Source organism: Salvelinus namaycush, chromosome 7 (genome assembly GCF_016432855.1).
Source record: "Salvelinus namaycush isolate Seneca chromosome 7, SaNama_1.0, whole genome shotgun sequence".
NCBI lineage: Eukaryota > Metazoa > Chordata > Actinopteri > Salmoniformes > Salmonidae > Salvelinus > Salvelinus namaycush.
The window spans coordinates 13,333,056-13,352,001 of record NC_052313.1 but is presented as its reverse complement, the minus strand read 5'-3'; the positions used below and the strand labels follow the sequence as shown (position 1 = coordinate 13,352,001).

The 18,946-nt window shown below is 42.9% G+C and overlaps 1 protein-coding gene across 1 annotated transcript in view; it reads left to right on the top strand.

Moving 5' to 3' along the window:
- Positions 1–18,946, top strand: part of LOC120050615 (carboxypeptidase A6-like) — a 42,376-nt gene that overhangs the window by 15,601 nt on the left and 7,829 nt on the right. Inside the window, exons 2-6 of the mRNA XM_038997205.1 lie at positions 4,286–4,361; positions 15,615–15,739; positions 17,144–17,258; positions 18,186–18,287; positions 18,522–18,626. Coding sequence (XP_038853133.1) covers positions 4,286–4,361; positions 15,615–15,739; positions 17,144–17,258; positions 18,186–18,287; positions 18,522–18,626 — 523 coding nt within the window. The remainder of the gene's footprint in view (positions 1–4,285; positions 4,362–15,614; positions 15,740–17,143; positions 17,259–18,185; positions 18,288–18,521; positions 18,627–18,946) is intronic.

The following is an 18,946-nucleotide window of genomic DNA, read 5'->3' as shown; positions in this document are numbered from 1 at the left end:
CTCAAAATTGTGATGCATGCTCTCCGACCTAAAATTTGGATTTAGCATCAGTTCGCCTAGAAAAATATTCACCCAGATAATACATTATGGCAAAAAAATTGTTGAGAGCAAACAAAGATGTATAAATGATTAATGTCCAGTGCTTTCTCTCGAGAACCCAAGGCTTTAACACCAAGGCATTAAAAATTACATTCTGCTTTATCCCAAGGGTTCTCAGCTTTAAGCACCGCGTACCGGTGGGACCATGTGAACTACAATCCCGATGCTCTGTTTTAAAGTTTAGAAACGTCAATAATCATCACTTGCGATACGGTTTTCGAAACATATGGAACTTATCTTTCATATCAGCGAGAAAGAATCTTTCTAATAAAAAAGATGCACTTACTGTAGCAGGTTTGCACAGATCCTTCCAGACGACGAACTACACTTCTGCGACACTTCCTCCCCAGTTACGCTTACACATAGGTGTTTGGAGCACGCATTTCTCGCTATGAAAGATACGCTCCTATTGTTTCTAAAACCATACCGCAAATGATGCGTGTTAACATTCAGACCAAAAGTCCCCCGGCCAGAAGATACCTTCATGAATAGATGCTAAATGTAGTTAGCATCTCTGAATGGACTAGTCCAGTGCGCTCCGGCTGTTGTTATATATTTGAATGGGGCACATTGCGAGCAAAGTCGATACATTGTATAATTTCACCTCACCTGTGAGAGTGAAGAGAAATTTCAGCAACTCTTGGAGGACAGTGGAAGTTGATCAAAATGCTTCTTAATTGGTAAAAAACAAAAACAAACATGTTTCTGCCTTCAGGTGTTACCGACGTGAAAATTTAAGGAGGCTTTTATATTTTTCAAAATGGTCTCCTATGGGTTCAGGGACAAATCACAATGGGAATACAAAACGAAAGATGATGTGATTGGTAAATGAGTAGCAAAAATCTGACCAATAGGAGGCCACTTTGAAATATCAAATTCCCCTTCCACATAGCAATTTGTAAATGCCTCTCTTCACTGAAGTGTTCACTTTCATTTGCACCTGTCCTCACCTGTGAGAACCATGAGCACGGGCAAGTCTGATTAGGCTTTGCTGTAGCCTACCACAGCCTGTGAGTAGGGCCTATTATAGAGCACATCTCCATGACCGTTATGGTTACACTTTACATTTCAGAAAACCGCTTGTCTCTAGCCCAAACCGTTTGTCTCTAGCCCAAACCGCTTGTCTCTAGCCCAAACCGCTTGTCTCTAGCCCAAACCGTTTGTCTCTAGCACAAACCATTTGTCTCTAGCCCAAACCGTTTGTCTCTAGCCCAAACCGTTTGTCTCTAGCATAAACCGCTTGTCTCTAGCACAAACCGCTTGTCTCTAGCCCAAACCGTTTGTCTCTAGCCCAAACCGTTTGTCTCTAGCCCAAACCGTTTGTCTCTAGCATAAACCGCTTGTCTCTAGCCCAAACCGCTTGTCTCTAGCCCAAACCGTTTGTCTCTAGCCCAAACCGCTTGTCTCTAGCCCAAACCGCTTGTCTCAAGCCCAAATGAGAGCCGGGTGGAGCTGAGACCCGTTACCTTTCGTTAGCCTATTTGATTTATCTAATGAAAGATTGTTGTCCACATTTAATTTCCCACAGCCAACAACACAAGTAGGCTAAGCAACAGAAAAATCAGACAACCCCATAGTAGAATAGTTGACCAATTGTTCAGCCTGTCGCATTCTATGCAAGAAAATAATATTCCTCTCAAGGAGCATTCAAATTGCCAGTGCCGCACAGGGAGAGAAATATGCATGCCCAGTACAGGAGGCTGCTGAGGGGAGGACAGCACATAATAATGGCCGGAACGGAGCAAATGGAATGGCATCAAACACATAAAAACAATGTGTGTTATGTATTTGAGACCATTCCACCTATTCCGCTCCAGCCATTACCATGAGCCCGTCCTCCCCAATTAAGGTGCCACCAACCTCCTGTGATGCCCAGTCACTGTAGCCATTCAACATTCTTAATGCAGTCGCGGGAAACACACCTTTGAAAACAGTTTTGATGGCCACTGTTATAAGATGAGGATCACTGAGCTTTCTAGCTTTCTACTAAGCTACACTTACTTCTCAAATCCAAGAAATGTGTAAAATGCACCATTTTAGTTCTAGCAGCAGCATTGGTTTATGCGCGTTAGCAGGCTCCAATGGCGTTGAAATGTAACCTGAGTCATGTGTAACAGGTAGGCTTATATTATATTCACAGTAGCCTACATGATCCTTGGTTAGCTGAGTGCCAGTGGAATGTTTTTTTGGGGGGACATTCAAGTTATCATTATGCTGCTATACTGTAACTAGCAACAAGATAGCCTAATGTTTAGACTTTAGAGTTTGTGATCTAGCTAATGATTAGCCCAGTGAGGTAACTGCAGATGGGCTACCCTCGGCCCATTTATTCCTAGCCACTATGCTGCATCAGTTGGGCCACATCAGGTGATAATGAGTATTGCTAAATAGCACACTTGCCTGATATTATGGACCAATATATTATTGGGCTCGTTTCTGGAGGGGGAAATTATATTTTAGATGTCAGCATCATTTTATTTTCAGTAGGATATCCTTTTAAAAAGTTACCAGAGATAACGTTCTCACAGTCATTCTCCCCCCAAAATATACGTCCCTCCGCGACCTGTAGTATCCTGTGATCTGTGCTTTTGTCAGAGTATATTTAAGCTAGTATATTATGTTTTAATATAGGTTCATGTTATTTAAGACTCCTGATTCCCATCTGTCTCAATGTAATAATGTGTTGTAATAACAAACCTTTGTCCCATCCCATCACCTGTGTGTGTAACACAAAACGCTGTAGCACTGCACTATCTGTCAGCCACATTCCTCGGCCTCCAAACACAAGGCACTACAGAGGATGGTGCGTACGGCCCAGTACATCACTGGGGCCAAGCTTCCTGCCATCCAGGACCTCAGAAAAAGGCCCTAAAAATTGTGAAAGACTCCAGCCACCCTAGTCATAGACTGTTCTCTCTGCTGCCGCAAGGCAAGCAGTACCAGAGCTCCAAGTCTACGTTCGAAAGGCTTCTTAACACCTTCTACCCCCAAGCCATAAGACTCCTGAACATCTAATCAAATGGCCACCCAGACTATTTACATTGCCCCCCCCCCCCCCCCCCCCCTTTATGCTGCTGCTACTCTCTGTTATTATCTACGCATAGTCACTTTAATAACTCTACCTACATGTACATATTACCTCAATTACCTCGACTAACCAGTGCCCCCGCCGCACATTGTCTTTGTACCGGTACCCCCTGTATATAGCCTCGCAATTGGAATTTTACTGCTGCTGTTTAATTATTTGTTACTTGTATTTTCTATTTTTTTACTTATTTATTATTTTTCTTAAAACTGCATTGTTGGTTAAGGGCTTGTAAGTACGCATTTCACTGTAAGGTCTACACCTGTTGTATTTGGCGCATGTGACAAATGCATTTTGATTTGATTTGATTGTTCAACACTGGTTTAACCCTGTCATCCATCCCTTCCGTCACACTAAAACAGGACCCAGCCCTTCCCTTAACCCTGCTGAATCATCTCTCACAATTAAGTGTCATTCTCCAGTCATGTACAAAAGGGAGACTGCATTAACTCTGACTACTGTATGGCTGAGAAATGTCATAGAGTGATGTGCTTTTAGTCATTTTAAATCTTGCTCAATTTAATCCTGACTGTGGTTAGTATAGGGGACAGATTATGTCTACTTCCAGACATAGTATAGATAGATAGGTAGATCCTACAAGGTAGTTAGTAAAGGTATAGGATCTTCATTTGAGCCATATCCTACAACAGGAAATAAATCCTGCAGTAACAGGAAATGTGAATTATTATGTGGATTATAATTAATTGTCATTTTTTTGTAGTGGTGGATACATTTTTCGTAAGGGGATTGTTAGGTGGCTTGAACATAATTACAAATTATTTGTCGAGTGCAAATTGACCGCAAGAAGCCCAAACAGATATATTGTTTGGCTAAAACATAATAAATTAAAATCTTGCTTACGTTTGTATACGATCACACATCTCTGTATTATGCATGGGAATAGTTTGGAATAGATTTTCAAAATGCAAATAAATTGGAGCTGATTTGCAGGTGTTTTTAGTCTGTTATAAAAAATAAGAAATAAGAAACTGTTGTAGTTATACAGTATACTAGTAATAATGTACAATGGCCAGTACTCCCTTCAGCAAATAGAAAAGAAAAGCATAAATGTTACTTAACTCCTTCCCTCTGCTTCTTCAGTGATCAAGTCTTCAGGATAACTCCCAGCAACGAGGGGGAGGTTCAGGAGCTCAAGAAACTCCTGGGAAACATCAAGGTAATGATGTCCTGTCTTTAATAGTCTCACCCTCTCTCTTTCTTCACACAAAAACACACACACACACACACACACACACACACACACACACACACACACAGAGTAATTAACCCACTCATCATCTCTGATGATTATGACACTGTGCTGATGATCATATTTCCTGTAGTCAACGTGTCAACTTGAGTTACGAGACGAGGGAGATTACTCTGTCAGAACAACAGTGTTATGCAGATTGAGCTGTTTCGCTCTCTCTATCTCTCTTGATAGAACATCTTTACTGAGACAGGGAGACTGGGAGAGGGAGATGTCCACCGTCAGACCATGTCTGTTTCTATGAGAGAAGAAGAGGCCCCTGTTCTACTTCATTGAGCTCTGCAGTCTGAGAGTGTGAGGGAGAGATGAAGTATCTTTATATTTACATAATGGGGAGGGATGTTTAGATTGAGTCTCCATTTGACAGCTGAGAGAAATCAATACTGTAGCTTCACCAGGAAGGGACAATAGGCCATGATAAAACGTTCACTGTTTACCATCAATAGAGAACCACAGTAATCATACTGTAGTCAGTGTACTAGACATTCTTCTTCTGACACATTTTACAGAGAGGCAGATGATGCAGTTCATGCAAGTAAGAGAGATATCTGGTTCATGGACCGTTGCCGTTGGAAAAACCTGCAGGCTCCTCGGACAAAGCGAGAAGGAGTTTCCTGTGGCCTGTGACATTCCCAATCCCATTTGGGAACAATTACACAGCAATGCCAGGAAAAACGACAACCTTCCTGCACTTTCCTTCCCTTGAAGATAAACTCCCAGCAGAAGAACTGATGTTATTAGTGGAATATGAAAATGAGGTGGAACCTGCCTGGGTGGCCAAGGTTAATATATGAAAACTGTGTTGAATTGATGAATTCACATTAGATAGAGCTGTCCCACTTTTTGTGTAGCATGTTTTGAGCAGTGGTGGAATATGTTGAACAGTGTTTGCCAGTGTTGGGCTGTCTTTAGTTGTTTTGGCCTGTATTGGGTAGTATATCACTGATATGGCTATTTGGTAGTGTCTGAGATACTGTATGTCTGACTGTTTGGGTTCTGTTGGGAAGTGTTTGGGCTGTTATAGTTATCCTTGGCCAAGTCTATTAGGGTTCAGGGTTGGGCTGAACTGTTCCGACAACCAGAAAGACTAACTCAGAGAGGGAATGAGGGACAGCGAGGGGGGAAAGTAAATTGACCCAAAAAGTAGTGATTTATTGTACAGATGGCTAAATAACCGGACATCATTTGGTGGTTCCCACATGTTGGTCTTGGTCTGGCCTGAGTCTTTGTCTAAGGAGGGCCAGTGGACCAGGAGAGCCTGGAGATGGTGGCTACTGTTTGGACAGCTGCTGCTGAGATGTGTTTTCATTAGTTTAGCCGCGCTCCGCCGTGACGACCTCATGCCAAAGTCACACTTTTAACCTTCAGGTAGAGACTGGGGTCAAATAGAGAGAGGAGTGTCACAGACATTCAATTGTTGATTCACATCTACGGGTGCCAGTCCACAGAGAGACAGAATGGTTGGACTCCAAATATGTTTGTGCCATCATTCAGATACTAGTGGAAAGATGTTTCCTTTAGTGATTCTCCAATAGAATTTTACCTTAGTTGCCTTGTGTTGAGGCCGACATGTCTACAGTATGTCTCAGGACTGAACTAATCTCTACTGTAGGCCCAGTAGCTTCCTTAACTCCATGCCATCATTGCCATGAACCATAACACAACTCCCTCAATTTAAAGGTGTCCTATAACCACAAATAAAATTGTGTAAACAATCAAATCATAAAGGATCTAATCAACGGGAATTCTATTTCCTAATGAAGCCAAGGAATGCTTCTATAAGAGCCTTTTCTGTAAACAATTACAGGAAACCGTAACTTGGGTCCTACAAGGGCCTCATTAAGAGTGAACCATGTTCTCTGATAGTGATACACGAGTGATACCTGGGCAAGTGCTGTTTGATTTGTGAGACCAACAAAGAGATGAAGATGTGGAAACATTTACTGTAACAATGGTGCTCTTAGCCACTTGGAAATGAGGCCTTTGACCCTACCCATTTTTGTTGGCTGGGAGTAGCAGAGAAAAGCTGAGGACAACATGCCATTCTATACCGTTTACTTCAAAGCGGGTGCATGGCTTTCTGTTAACCATTAAACTAATCAGTCTGTTAATAGGGGTTTGTACCAGTCTGTAGGATTCTACTCCCGTGCTGAAACCAGAGCCAGCTGGCACTGAGATGCTCAGTTCCCGTCACAGCAAATAACTGAATCGCTGATTCATGCTCCCAAAAAAGTTTAATTTTAGAGCAAGGCTGGTATTGTCTTTACATAAAACCTTGGTTAAGGAGAGCATCAATGGCTGGTCCAAGGTCGACATATGTGTTTATTTGGCTGCTAATAGCTGGCTAAAGGATAGCTTATACCAGCTCCAGCCAGCAGTGCTATCTGTTGGCAGGAGCTGAAAGAAGGCTTTGCTGCTAACCTGGGGACAAACAGCAGGGTGTGGGGTGTTGGAGGCAGAGGGAATGGCTTGACTGGGCTGTTACAGTTTTTTTTACAATCACTTTGGCACTGATTTCAGAACCTTGTGGTCATTTTTCTAGACACAACTCACAATGGTCATCACTTGTAACACAGGCTGTCCAATGTACAAAACATTGCATTGTGCATTCATATCTTTAAAGAAACCTTGCATTTGCAGAAACATTGGTTCAAATATTTAATTTATCATGAAATACCATAGGAACATTACTTTAGATCACCCACACACAAGATACCGATAGTTTAACTGTGTAGTTGTTCGTACAATCATTAAATATTGTAGTACAAAATATGTGATACATGTTTCATTATGGTACTACACGTAAATACATCACTGTAAAAGGACTAGTAGAGAGAATAATACAGACACAGTGGAATCATTGAACAAAATCTGAAATGTATTGATGACATACAGTAAAATCACAACATAGGTTTCTTTGAATCAAAGCAAAAAAGAAAAAAACTACAGTAAAACGTCATCTGCAGTGTTCCTCACCTGGCTTACTGTAAAAAGCAAAACAAAGAATTGATTACTGTACTTCTATATTTCCATCAACACTGTCTTGTGGATTTGGCCACAGGTTCTCATCCACATCACAATGGATGTTTTCATTAGCCAAACGTATTGGGAAGAATCTTCGGGCATGGCGAATCCAGGCCTGACACTGGTCTGCCGTGATGTAATTGCATGCGTCATCCATGGCCTGGAGAAGGGTGGCTTGTTTGTGAGGGCGCCTATCATATACAGTGGGGCAAAAAAGTATTTAGTCAGCCACCAATTGTGCAAGTTCTCCCACTTAAAAAGATGAGAGGCCTGTAATTTTCATCATAGGTACACTTCAACTATGACAGACAAAATGAGAAAAAAAATCCAGAAAATCACATTGTAGGATTTTTAATGAATTTATTTGCAAATTATGGTGGAAAATAAGTATTTGGTCAATAACAAAAGTTTATCTCAATACTTTGTTATATACCCTTTGTTGGCAATGACAGAGGTCAAACGTTTTCTGTAAGTCTTCACAAGGTTTTCACACACTGTTGCTGGTATTTTGGCCCATTCCTCCATGCAGATCTCCTCTAGAGCAGTGATGTTTTGGGGCTGTTGCTGGGCAACACGGACTTTCAAATCCCTCCAAAGATTTTCTATGGGGTTGAGATCTGGAGACTGGCTAGGCCTCTCCAGGACCTTGAAATGCTTCTTACGAAGCCACTCCTTCGTTGCCCGGGCGGTGTGTTTGGGATCATTGTCATGCTGAAAGACCCAGCCACGTTTCATCTTCAATGCCCTTGCTGATGGAAGGAGGTTTTCACTCAAAATCTCACGATATATGGCCCCATTCATTCTTTCCTTTACACGGATCAGTCGTCCTGGTCCCTTTGCAGAAAAACAGCCCCAAAGCATGACGTTTCCACCCCCATGCTTCACAGTAGGTATGGTGTTCTTTGGATGCAACTCAGAATTCTTTGTCCTCCAAACACGACGAGTTGAGTTTTTACCAAAAAGTTCTATTTTGGTTTCATCTGACCATATGACATTCTCCCAATCTTCTTCTGGATCATCCAAATGCTCTCTAGCAAACTTCAGACGGGCCTGGACATGTACTGGCTTAAGCAGGGGGACACGTCTGGCACTGCAGGATTTGAGTCCCTGGCGGCGTAGTGTGTTACTGATGGTAGGCTTTGTTACTTTGGTCCCAGCTCTCTGCAGGTCATTCACTAGGTCCCCCCGTGTGGTTCTGGGATTTTTGCTCACCATTCTTGTGATCATTTTGACCCCACGGGTGAGATCTTGCGTGGAGCCCCAGATCGAGGGAGATTATCAGTGGTCTTGTATGTCTTCCATTTCCTAATAATTGCTCCCACAGTTGATTTCTTCAAACCAAGCTGCTTACCTATTGCAGATTCAGTCTTCCCAGCCTGGTGCAGGTCTACAATTTTGTTTCTGGTGTCCTTTGACAGCTCTTTGGTCTTGGCCATAGTGGAGTTTGGAGTGTGACTGTTTGAGGTTGTGGACAGGTGTCTTTTATACTGATAACAAGTTCAAACAGGTGCCATTAATACAGGTAACGAGTGGAGGACAGAGGAGCCTCTTAAAGAAGAAGTTACAGGTCTGTGAAAGCCAGAAATCTTGCTTGTTTGTAGGTGACCAAATACTTATTTTCCACCATAATTTGCAAATAAATTCATAAAAAATCCTACAATGTGATTTTCTGGATTTTTTTTTCTCATTTTGTCTGTCATAGTTGAAGTGTACCTATGATGAAAATTACAGGCCTCTCTCATCTTTTTAAGTGGGAGAACTTGCACAATTGGTGGCTGACTAAATACTTTTTTGCCCCACTGTACATGTCTCAAAATTAGCTTGTTCGATCATAACACTGGCAACAATTCTCACTCAGAAAGCAAGCATTGGCACTCATAACACACTGACCTAAAAAACACTAACAGGGAGCATTACATAAATGAACTTCTCTTTGAAATTTGAATGATTTTTCACATAAATCAGTATTTCATTATAGACTATGACACCTTTTCACTTTATTGACTGTACTAAAGTATATGTAACAATAATTAATCAAATGCAGCAATTTGCTTCAATAGCCTTTATTTTTTTCTATATCTTTGCATATAGTAACTTACATGTGAAAAATTTAAAAAATTTAAAAAACAAATTCCTGAAATTTCAGGGCTGCAATAATACTTACAACAAAAAACTTGTATAGTATAATCACTTATACTGTACTGTGAGGGTTCTAGTTCTCCTGCAAGTTCTCATCAACGTCACATCTTATGTCTTCTCTGGTGATGCATCTTGGAAAGTATCTTCTGGAATGTCTAGTCCAACCCTGGCAGTCTTCAGGAGAAGTGTCTCCACACCCCGCATTCATGGCATCCAGTAAGGACATCTGGTCATGTGGATGGTGGTCATTAACCTTCCACCTCCACGCAGAGGAAAACTCCTCTATGGGGTTTAGGAAGGGGGAGTATGGAGGCAGGAATAGTACTGGCATCCTGGGATGTGCAGCAAACCAGTCTGTGACTGCAGCAGAGCAGTGGAATGCCACATTATCCCACACAACAATGAAGGTAGGGGAGTTTACTTGCCCCGCTCTCCTCTGCTGGCACAAGTTGATTACGCAGGTCATCCAGAAAAGAGCTTCTGTATTGTAGGGGCCAATGAGTGGTTTGTGTAACAGCAAGCCATCATTGGACAGTGCTGGACACGTGATGTTAGCTCCTCTCTGGCCTGGGACATCCACGGTTACTCTCTGTCCAATCACATTTCTTGCCCTGCGGTGTGTTTTTACCAGGTTGAATCCAGCTTCATCCACAAAGGTGAATGCATGTGCAGTTTGCCTGGCTTTTGTCTCCATTACTCTAAAATACAGTAAATCCACAGCACTTTACATTATGCATAGCTGTGTATGTGCCCTGTTTGGTTATTGAACAGACATCTTACCTGGACATATTGATACCGGTGTTCTTTCACACGTTCATCGTTTCTCTCAAAGGGTACAACTGCTTCATCCGTATTTTATGATTCTCTAGGACTCTGGCAATTGTCATTGTGCTGACTGTATTCACATTCCCAAAAGTGATATTGTCTGCCATCACTCTGTCCTGAATTTCCCGCAGTTTTATTGCATTGTTGCTAATTACCATGTCAACAATGGCAATTTCCTGCGCATCTGTAACGATGTACGCTGAGTCGAGAAGCAGATTCAGGGAGTGAATACATTTAATAAATGAACAAAACAAGAAACACAAACAGCGCACCGACATGAAACAGCAACAATGACGACTGGGGAAGTAACCAAAGGGAGTGACATATAAAGGGCAGGTAATCAAGGAGGTGATGGAGTCCAGGTGAGTGTCATTATGCACGTACCGCTGGTGACAGCTGTGCGCCCTAATGAGCAGCCTGGTGACCTAGAGGCCGGAGAGGGAGCACACTTAACAGCATCTGATCATATTCTGCCTCTCCCTCCTGTGAGAGGCAACCTTTGGATTCAACTGAAAAACACAAAACAATCAATATATTTCAAAATGTCAGTACATGTAAAAATGTGAACATACTGTATTGTACTGTAATATGTAGTTCAATTATTATTGAAGGATGCACATCTCACTTGTTGTTTTGCCAGAAAATTCATACTATTGATGCAACTGTTGAACGCTGCAGATTTGGTTGCACCCTTAAACTGGCCTCTCAAAGAGAGACCATGGTTTACAACATGGTGAATAATTGTGGCCCTAATCTTGTCAGAGACCACCGCTCTTGGTCTTCCTCTCCTTTGTCCTCCACACATTCTCCCTGCCACTCTTCTTTCCCCACCAACCTATCTTCCTTGATCCATGTTTCCAAAATAAATCATTCCCGAAGCCGTCCTCTTTTGTAGGTTGGTAACAAGACTAAAAACAGGACACTTGGGTAGGCTTTCAGCTGAAATTCAGCTGTTTTTGGAATTATTAAATATTTTGCTCAGATGAGAAATGCACAACATTTGCCATCGTTCTGTTTTGAATGTGTTTTTAACAGTTTGGAAACAGTGTGTTAGCATTTTAAAACATGTGCTGCAAATAAACTCAGCAAAAAAAGAAAAGTCCCTTTTTCAGGACCCTGTCTTTCAAAGATAATTCGTAAAAATCCAAATAACTTCACAGATCTTCATGGGTGAAGGGTTTAAACACTGTTTCCCTTGCTTGTTCAATGAACCATAAACAATTAATGAACATGCACCTGTGGAATGGTTGTTAAAACACTAACAGCTTACAAACGGTAGGCAATTAAGGTCACAGTTATGAAAACTTAGGACACTAAAGAGGCCTTTCCACTGACTCTGAAAAACACCAAAAGAAAGATGCCCAGGGTCCCTGCTCATCTGCGTGAACGTGCCTTAGTCATGCTGCAAGGAGGCATGAGGATTGCAGATGTGGCCAGGGCAATAAATTGTAATGTCCGTACTGTGAGACGCCTAAGACAGCGCTACAGGGAGCCAGGACGGACAGCTGATCATCCTCGCAGTGGCAGACTACGTTTTTCAACACCTGCACAGGATCGGTACATCCGAACATCACACCTGCGGGACAGGTGCAGGATAGAAACAACAACTGCCCGAGTTACACCAGGAACGCACAATCCGTCCATCAGTGCTCAGACTGTCCGCAACAGGCTGAGAGAGGCTGGACTGAGGGCTTGTAGGCCTGTTGTAAGGCAGGTCCTCACCAGACATCACCGGCAACAATGTTGCCTATGGGCACAAACCCTCCATCGCTGGACCAGACAGGACTGGCAAAAAGTGCTCTTCACTGACGAGTCACGGTTTTGTCTGACCAGGGGTGATGGTCGGATTTGTGTTTATCGTCGAAGGAATGAGCGTTACACCAAAGCCTGTACTCTGGAGTGGGATCAATTTGGAGGTGGAGGGTCCATCATGGTCTGGGGCGGTGTGTCACAGCATCATCGGATTGAGCTTGTTGTCATTGCAGGCAATCTCAACACTGTGCGTTACAGGGAAGACATCCTTCTCCCTCTTGTGGTACCCTTCCTGCAGGCTCATCCTGACATGACCCTCCAGCATGACAATGCCCCCAGCCATACTGCTCGTTCTGTGCGTGATTTCCTGCAAGACAGGAATGTCAGTGTTCTGCCATGGCCAGCGAAGAGCCCGGATCTCAATCCCATTGAGCACGTCTGGGACCTGTTGGATCGGAGGGTGAGGGCTAGGGCCATTCCCCCCAGAAATGTCTGGGAACTTGCAGGTGCCTTGGTGGAAGAGTGGGGTAACATCTCACAGCAATAACTGGCAAATCTGGTGCAGTCCACGAGGAGGAGATGCACTGCAGTACTTAATGCAGCTGGTGGCCACACCAGATACTGACTGTTACTTTAAAATTTGACCCCCCCTTTGTTCAGGGACACATTATTCAATTTATGTTAGTCACATGTCTGTATAACTTGTTCAGTTTATGTCTTAGTTGTTGGATCTTGTTATGTTCGTACAAATATTTACACATTTGAAGTTTCCTGAAAATAAACACAGTTGACAGTGAGAGGACATTTCTTTTTTGCTGAGTATACAGTTGAAGTCGGAAGTTTACATACACTTAGGTTGGAGTCAACCACTCCTCAAATTTCTTGTTAACAAACTATAGTTTTGGCAAGTCGGTTAGGACATCTACTTTGTGCATGACGCAAGTCATTTTTCCAACAATTGTTTACAGACAGATTATTTCACTTACAATTCACTGTATCACAATTCCAGTGGGTCAGAAGTTTACATACACTAAGTTGACTCTGCCTTTAAACAGCTTGGAAAATTCCAGAAAATGATGTCATGGCTTTAGAAGCTACTCATAGGCTAACTGATATCATTGTAGTCAATTGGAGGTACCTGTGGATGTATTTCAAGGCCTACCTTCAAACTCAGTGCCTCTTTGTTTGACATCATGGGAAAATCCAAAGAAATCAGCAAAAAAATTGTAGACCTCCACATGTCTGGTTCATCCTTGGGAGCAATTTCCAAACGCCTGAAGGTACCACGTTCATCTGTACAAACAATAGTACGCAAGTATAAACACAAATGGGACCACACAGCCGTCATACCGCTCAGGAAGGATACGCGTTCTGTCTCCTAGAGATGAACATACTTTGGTGCGAAAAGTGCAAATCAATCCCAGAACAACAGCAAAAGACCTTGTGAAGATGTTGGAGGAAACAGGTTCAAAAGTATCTGTATCCACGGTAAAATGAGTCCTATATCGATGTAACCTGAAAGGCTGCTCAGCAAGGAAGACGCCACTGCTCCAAAACCGCCATAAAAAGCCAGACTACGGTTTGCAACTGCACACGGGGACAAAGATCGTACTTTTTGGAAAATTGTCCTCTGATCTGATTAAACAAAAATAGAACTGTTTGGCCATAATTATCATCGTTATGTTTGGAGGAAAAAGGGGGAGGCTTGCAAGCCGAAGAACACCATCCCAACCGTGAAGCACGGGAGTGGCAGCATCATGTTGTGGGGGTGCTTTGCTGCAGGAGGGACTGGTGCACTTCACAAAATAGATGGCACCATGAGAAAGGAAAATTATGTGGATATATTGAAGCAACATCTCAAGACATCAGTCAAGAAGTTAAAGCATGGTCGCAAATGGGTCTTCCAAATAGACAATGACCCCAAGGATACTTCCAAAGTTGTAGCAAAATGGCTTAAGGACAACAAAGTCAAGGTATTGGAGTGGCCATCACAAAGCCCTGACCTCAATCCTATAGAACATTTGTGGGCAGAACTGAAAAAGCATGTGTGAGCAAGGAGGCCTACAAACCTGACTCAGTTACACCAGCTCTGTCAGGAGCAATGGGCCAAAATTCACCCAACTTATTGTGGGATGCTTGTGGAAGGCTACCTGAAAAGTTTGACCCAAGTTAAACAATTTAAATGCAATGCTACCAAATACTAATTGAGTGTATGTAAACTTCTGACCCACTGGGAATGTGATGAAAGAAATAAAAGCTGAAATAAATAATTCTCTCTACTATTATTCGGACATTTCACATTCTTAAAATAACTTGGTGATCCTAACTGACCTAAGACAGGGAATTTTTACTAAGATAAAATTTTAGGAATTGTTAAAAACTGAATTTAAATGTATTTGGCTAAGGTGTATGTAAACTTCCGACTTCAACTATATAGTTTTGCAGGTGGTGGAGTATGAATGAGAAAAGAGTTCATGGATTTCGGAGAATGTGGTCATTGAAAGCATTTTGTGTGAAAGCACTGAAATATTATTCACAGTTTGGTCCACATACACTTCTGTTTCGCTGACTGTGTGAAGAATTTTGACAGTGTGACTTCAGTTTTGACCAATGCATGTTAGCAATTGACAAAAACTGTAAGAGTAATGCAACAGTTGCTCATCATTTTGCGCAGTTCTATCAGATCATTGAAATGAAGTGGATAGACAGTCATCTCAGATGTAATGTGTGAATTGCATTTTGAAATGGTAATTCTTTGATGTTAAGTTGTGCCATTTTGAACAGGTGATTTTAGTTCAATGAACAAATTATCTTAGCTTTATGTGTATTGTTTCAAAGCAATTGGAAAAAGTGTTTGAGTTTAGAAAAATGTGCATTTTGACCATCGGTTGCGAGTTTTGTGTCTAGAGTTTTGATAAATGACATCAAGGTTCTGAAATTTGTGCCAAAGTGATTGTAAAAAACTGTAATAGGGACTTGTGGTGTGTGTGTGTGGGTGGGTGTGCGCATGTGTGTGTGTGTGCGCGTGCGTGCACATGTTCATGTGTGTGTGTGTGTCTGTGTGTGTAGTCATCAACATTCCCTCAAACTTTACTTGGAGAGCAATATTGACCTGCTGGACAGACCAATCAAGCCTTAAGCCAATAGATTGATCTAGACTCCAGGCCACAGTGTGTTGTGGAGAACAGCCTTGAATGTTAAAGCTGTGCTATTGTCCATCTCCCCAGAAGCCCTGGGTTTATTAGCAGGAGGAAGCTAAAGTCATTTGTTCAGGGGATGGGCCAATATAGTTCTGTTCAGAACTGTGGGTTCATCAAGGGAAGCAAGGTTGTTTGGGTGGTGAGTGTCTTGCCATGTCTGTGTTTATAGGCATGTGTCCATGTTCATTCCACTATAACTAACTCTCTCTCTGCCTCACAGGTGGACCTGTGGCAGCCCAACAGTGCCTCTCTGATCCGATACAACGCCACCGTGGACGTGCATGTGAGACGGAACAACACGCGAGGGCTTCGTGCATGCCTCCAGAAGGAACACATAGATTTTAAGTAAGGGCTTAGAGACTCTACCCCCCCGACTCACCGCTCCCCATTTCATATTTTCTTCCCATCAATCATCACAATCAACATTAAAATGATAGAGTTTATCATTTTCATCCCTATCCTCAGGGAAGATTTTCTACTTTTTTCTACTGCTCTACCTCTGTCTGTCTGTCTGTCTGTCTGTCTGTCTGTCTGTCTGTCTGTCTGCCTGCCTGCCTGCCTGCCTGCCTGTCTGTCTGTCTGTCTGTCTGTCTGTCTGTCTGTCTGTCTGTCTGTCTGTCTGTCTGTCTGTCTGTCTGTCTGCCTGCCTGCCTGCCTGCCTGCCTGCCTGCCTGCCTGCCTGTCTGCCTGCCTGTCTGTCTGTCTGTCTGTCTGTCTGTCTGTCTCACTCTCCTTCTCTTTCTCTCTGTCTCTGTGTCTCTCTCTTTCTCTCCTTCCTTTGACTGTTCAGATCTATATTATTTTATATTGTCTGGGCCGGGGAGGCTGGTGAGTTGATGGGTTTCCATATTTGCAGTCTGAGAAACAGTCTGTTTTAGAGGAGAAAAGCTATGGGTGATGGGTTCATATGAGAGGGGAATAAAATATCAAATCGTAGCTGGGGAAATACAATTGTGTGTAGTGATTCCTAAAATGTCCCGCTTTCAACCACTTCAATTTCTGTCCACAGTTTTCTCATCAATGTGAGCTAAACTAGTGTATGACAATAATCTTCAAAACGTACTCATTTTTGAAGAGAAAGAAAGTTCTCTGAAAAAATGGCAAAGACAGATGTAACCTTCTCTGGTGCTATGAGAATAGTTTACCAAATAAGTGACAGAAGAATGTGACATCAAATAGAACACATTTTCTCTTCATGGACAGCAGTGGTTCATTTACTTCCAGAGGGTTGCTGAGTTCTTACGCTCACACACAATAGCACTGTCTACAAGCTGTCTCTCCACACAAGGCCAAAGTCTCTGCTCTCTCTGCATTTTTCTCTCACTTGAATAAGCAAACTGATGATAAAAGGAAACTCATCTACACTAAAATCACACCCCCAAAGCTTCTTGTACTTGCAGTTATCCAAAGCTGAAACACCAAGGTATTTTTATTTTTGTTTCAATCGTTTCTCTGTATGTTAGCTCATAGAAATACCAAGACAAGAAAGGACTTTTCAGGAAAAATGATGTTTCCCATAAAACAATGTACCCATCAGACTCACACTAGTCTCTCTGCCTCTCTGCCTCTCTCTCTCTCTCTCTCTCTCTGCCTCTCTCTCTTTCTCTCTCTGCCTCTCTGCCTCTCTCTCTGCCTCTCTCTCTCTCTCTCTCTCTCTCTGCCCCTCTCTCTCTCTCTGCCTCTCTCTCTCTCTCTCTCTCTCTGCCTCTCTCTCCATATCTCTCTCTATCTCTCTCTCTCTCTCTACAGGGTGTTCATATCTAACCTTCAGAAGGAAATTGAAAAGCAGACTGGATATCGCTCTTCCCGCAAGAGGAGGTCTGAATCCCAATATGACTATGAGGTGTACCACTCTCTGGATGAGGTAGGTGGGACACACACACACACTCTCATTTACTCCATTGCTCACACGATAACACACTGTTTAGATTTGTACACACACACTAACACAGTCACACACACACACACTTTTCAGTTCAGTACAGTGCAACTAGGAGTCTTTGAGATGTGTGCATTTGCCTCTGGCCCCCTGAATCTTGAATCTGTACGCCCCAGTGCCACAGTCTGCATGCATTCCAATGTGAGATAGGGGGAACCAGGGAGCCTGTCAGCAAGACTACAGCAACCTATCATTATCATTACACAGCTTTAAACCTATCCTCACACACAGGAGACACACAGGGCTAAGAGACACACACACAAACACAGGAAACATCCATTTACATTCACCATCTGTACAATCTCTGTGTAGCAGGGCTGTAATGTACATACCATTCCAGAGAGTTGGAAATACATCTCCATCACCTCCGTCATCCAGGACTGTTAGATTAAGCATCTGTATAGTGTGTTAGAGGGGGTTATTGAGTGGGTGTGAAGACACATGGAAGGAATTGAACTTTTGTATTAGCACACACACACACACTGCGTGAAGCCAGATCTACTCCAGGATAAGTGTGTGTGTGTGTGTGTGTGTGTGTGTGTGTGTGTGTGTGTGTGTGTGTGTGTGTGTGTGTGTGTGTGTGTGTGTGTGTGTGTGTGTGTGTGTGTGTGTGTGTGTGTGTGTGTGTGTGTGTGTGCGCGTGTGCGGGCTAATTCCCCCATGGAATCAGCTACAACTAAGATCCATTGCCGTGCTGCCTAGCATGAAATGAGTTGTTTCACAGAGTTAAAGTGTAATGTGTAGGTCTAGTGTTATAGAGCTGATAGGATGGCCTGGTGCCTTGTTATCTTCATTCTAATGGCTGAATGACCACATCATTCAATTCTTTGTTTTTTGTGTTTCTCTCCCCAGATCCAGAGTTGGATGTTTGAGATCAACAGGACCCATCCTCACCTGGTGGACATGTTCTCTATAGGGAGGTCATATGAAGGCAGGCCCCTTTATGTGCTTCAGGTACTGTAGGACCCACACACACACACACACACACACACACACACACACACACACACACACACACACACACACACACACACACACACACACATACACACACACACACACACACACACACACACACACACACACATACACACATACACACACACACACACACACACACACACACACACACACACACACACACACACACACAATGTTGGTTAACTGACTGGTGTCCTGTCCTGTCAGCTAGGAAAGAGAACACGGTCCTATAAGAAGGCAGTGTGGATAGACTGTGGGGTCCATGCAAGGGAGTGGATTGGACCAGCCTTCTGCCAGTGGTTTGTCAAAGAGGTACGTTCCTTTGGCCTTCCTTGACAACTCCAGTCCTGTAGGGCAGCACTGTCAGCTCTGCTGTTTTTCTACCTTGCTTTCTTATAAGAGACTGATTTCGTCCTGGGAGAGCCAGGTGTGTGTGGACTCTCCAGCCCAACAACAACATGCATTGATTAGTAAAGTGCCAAGAGGAGAAACCAGCAGGACTGTGGTCCTAGAGGCCTGGAGTTGTGCACCTCTTACTTTCTTACTGTAAATCACAGTGTTAACCTTTAATCATGTGTTGCACTGGAGTCAAATAAGTCCACATGTGAGCTGTTTCACAACCTAAAACAACC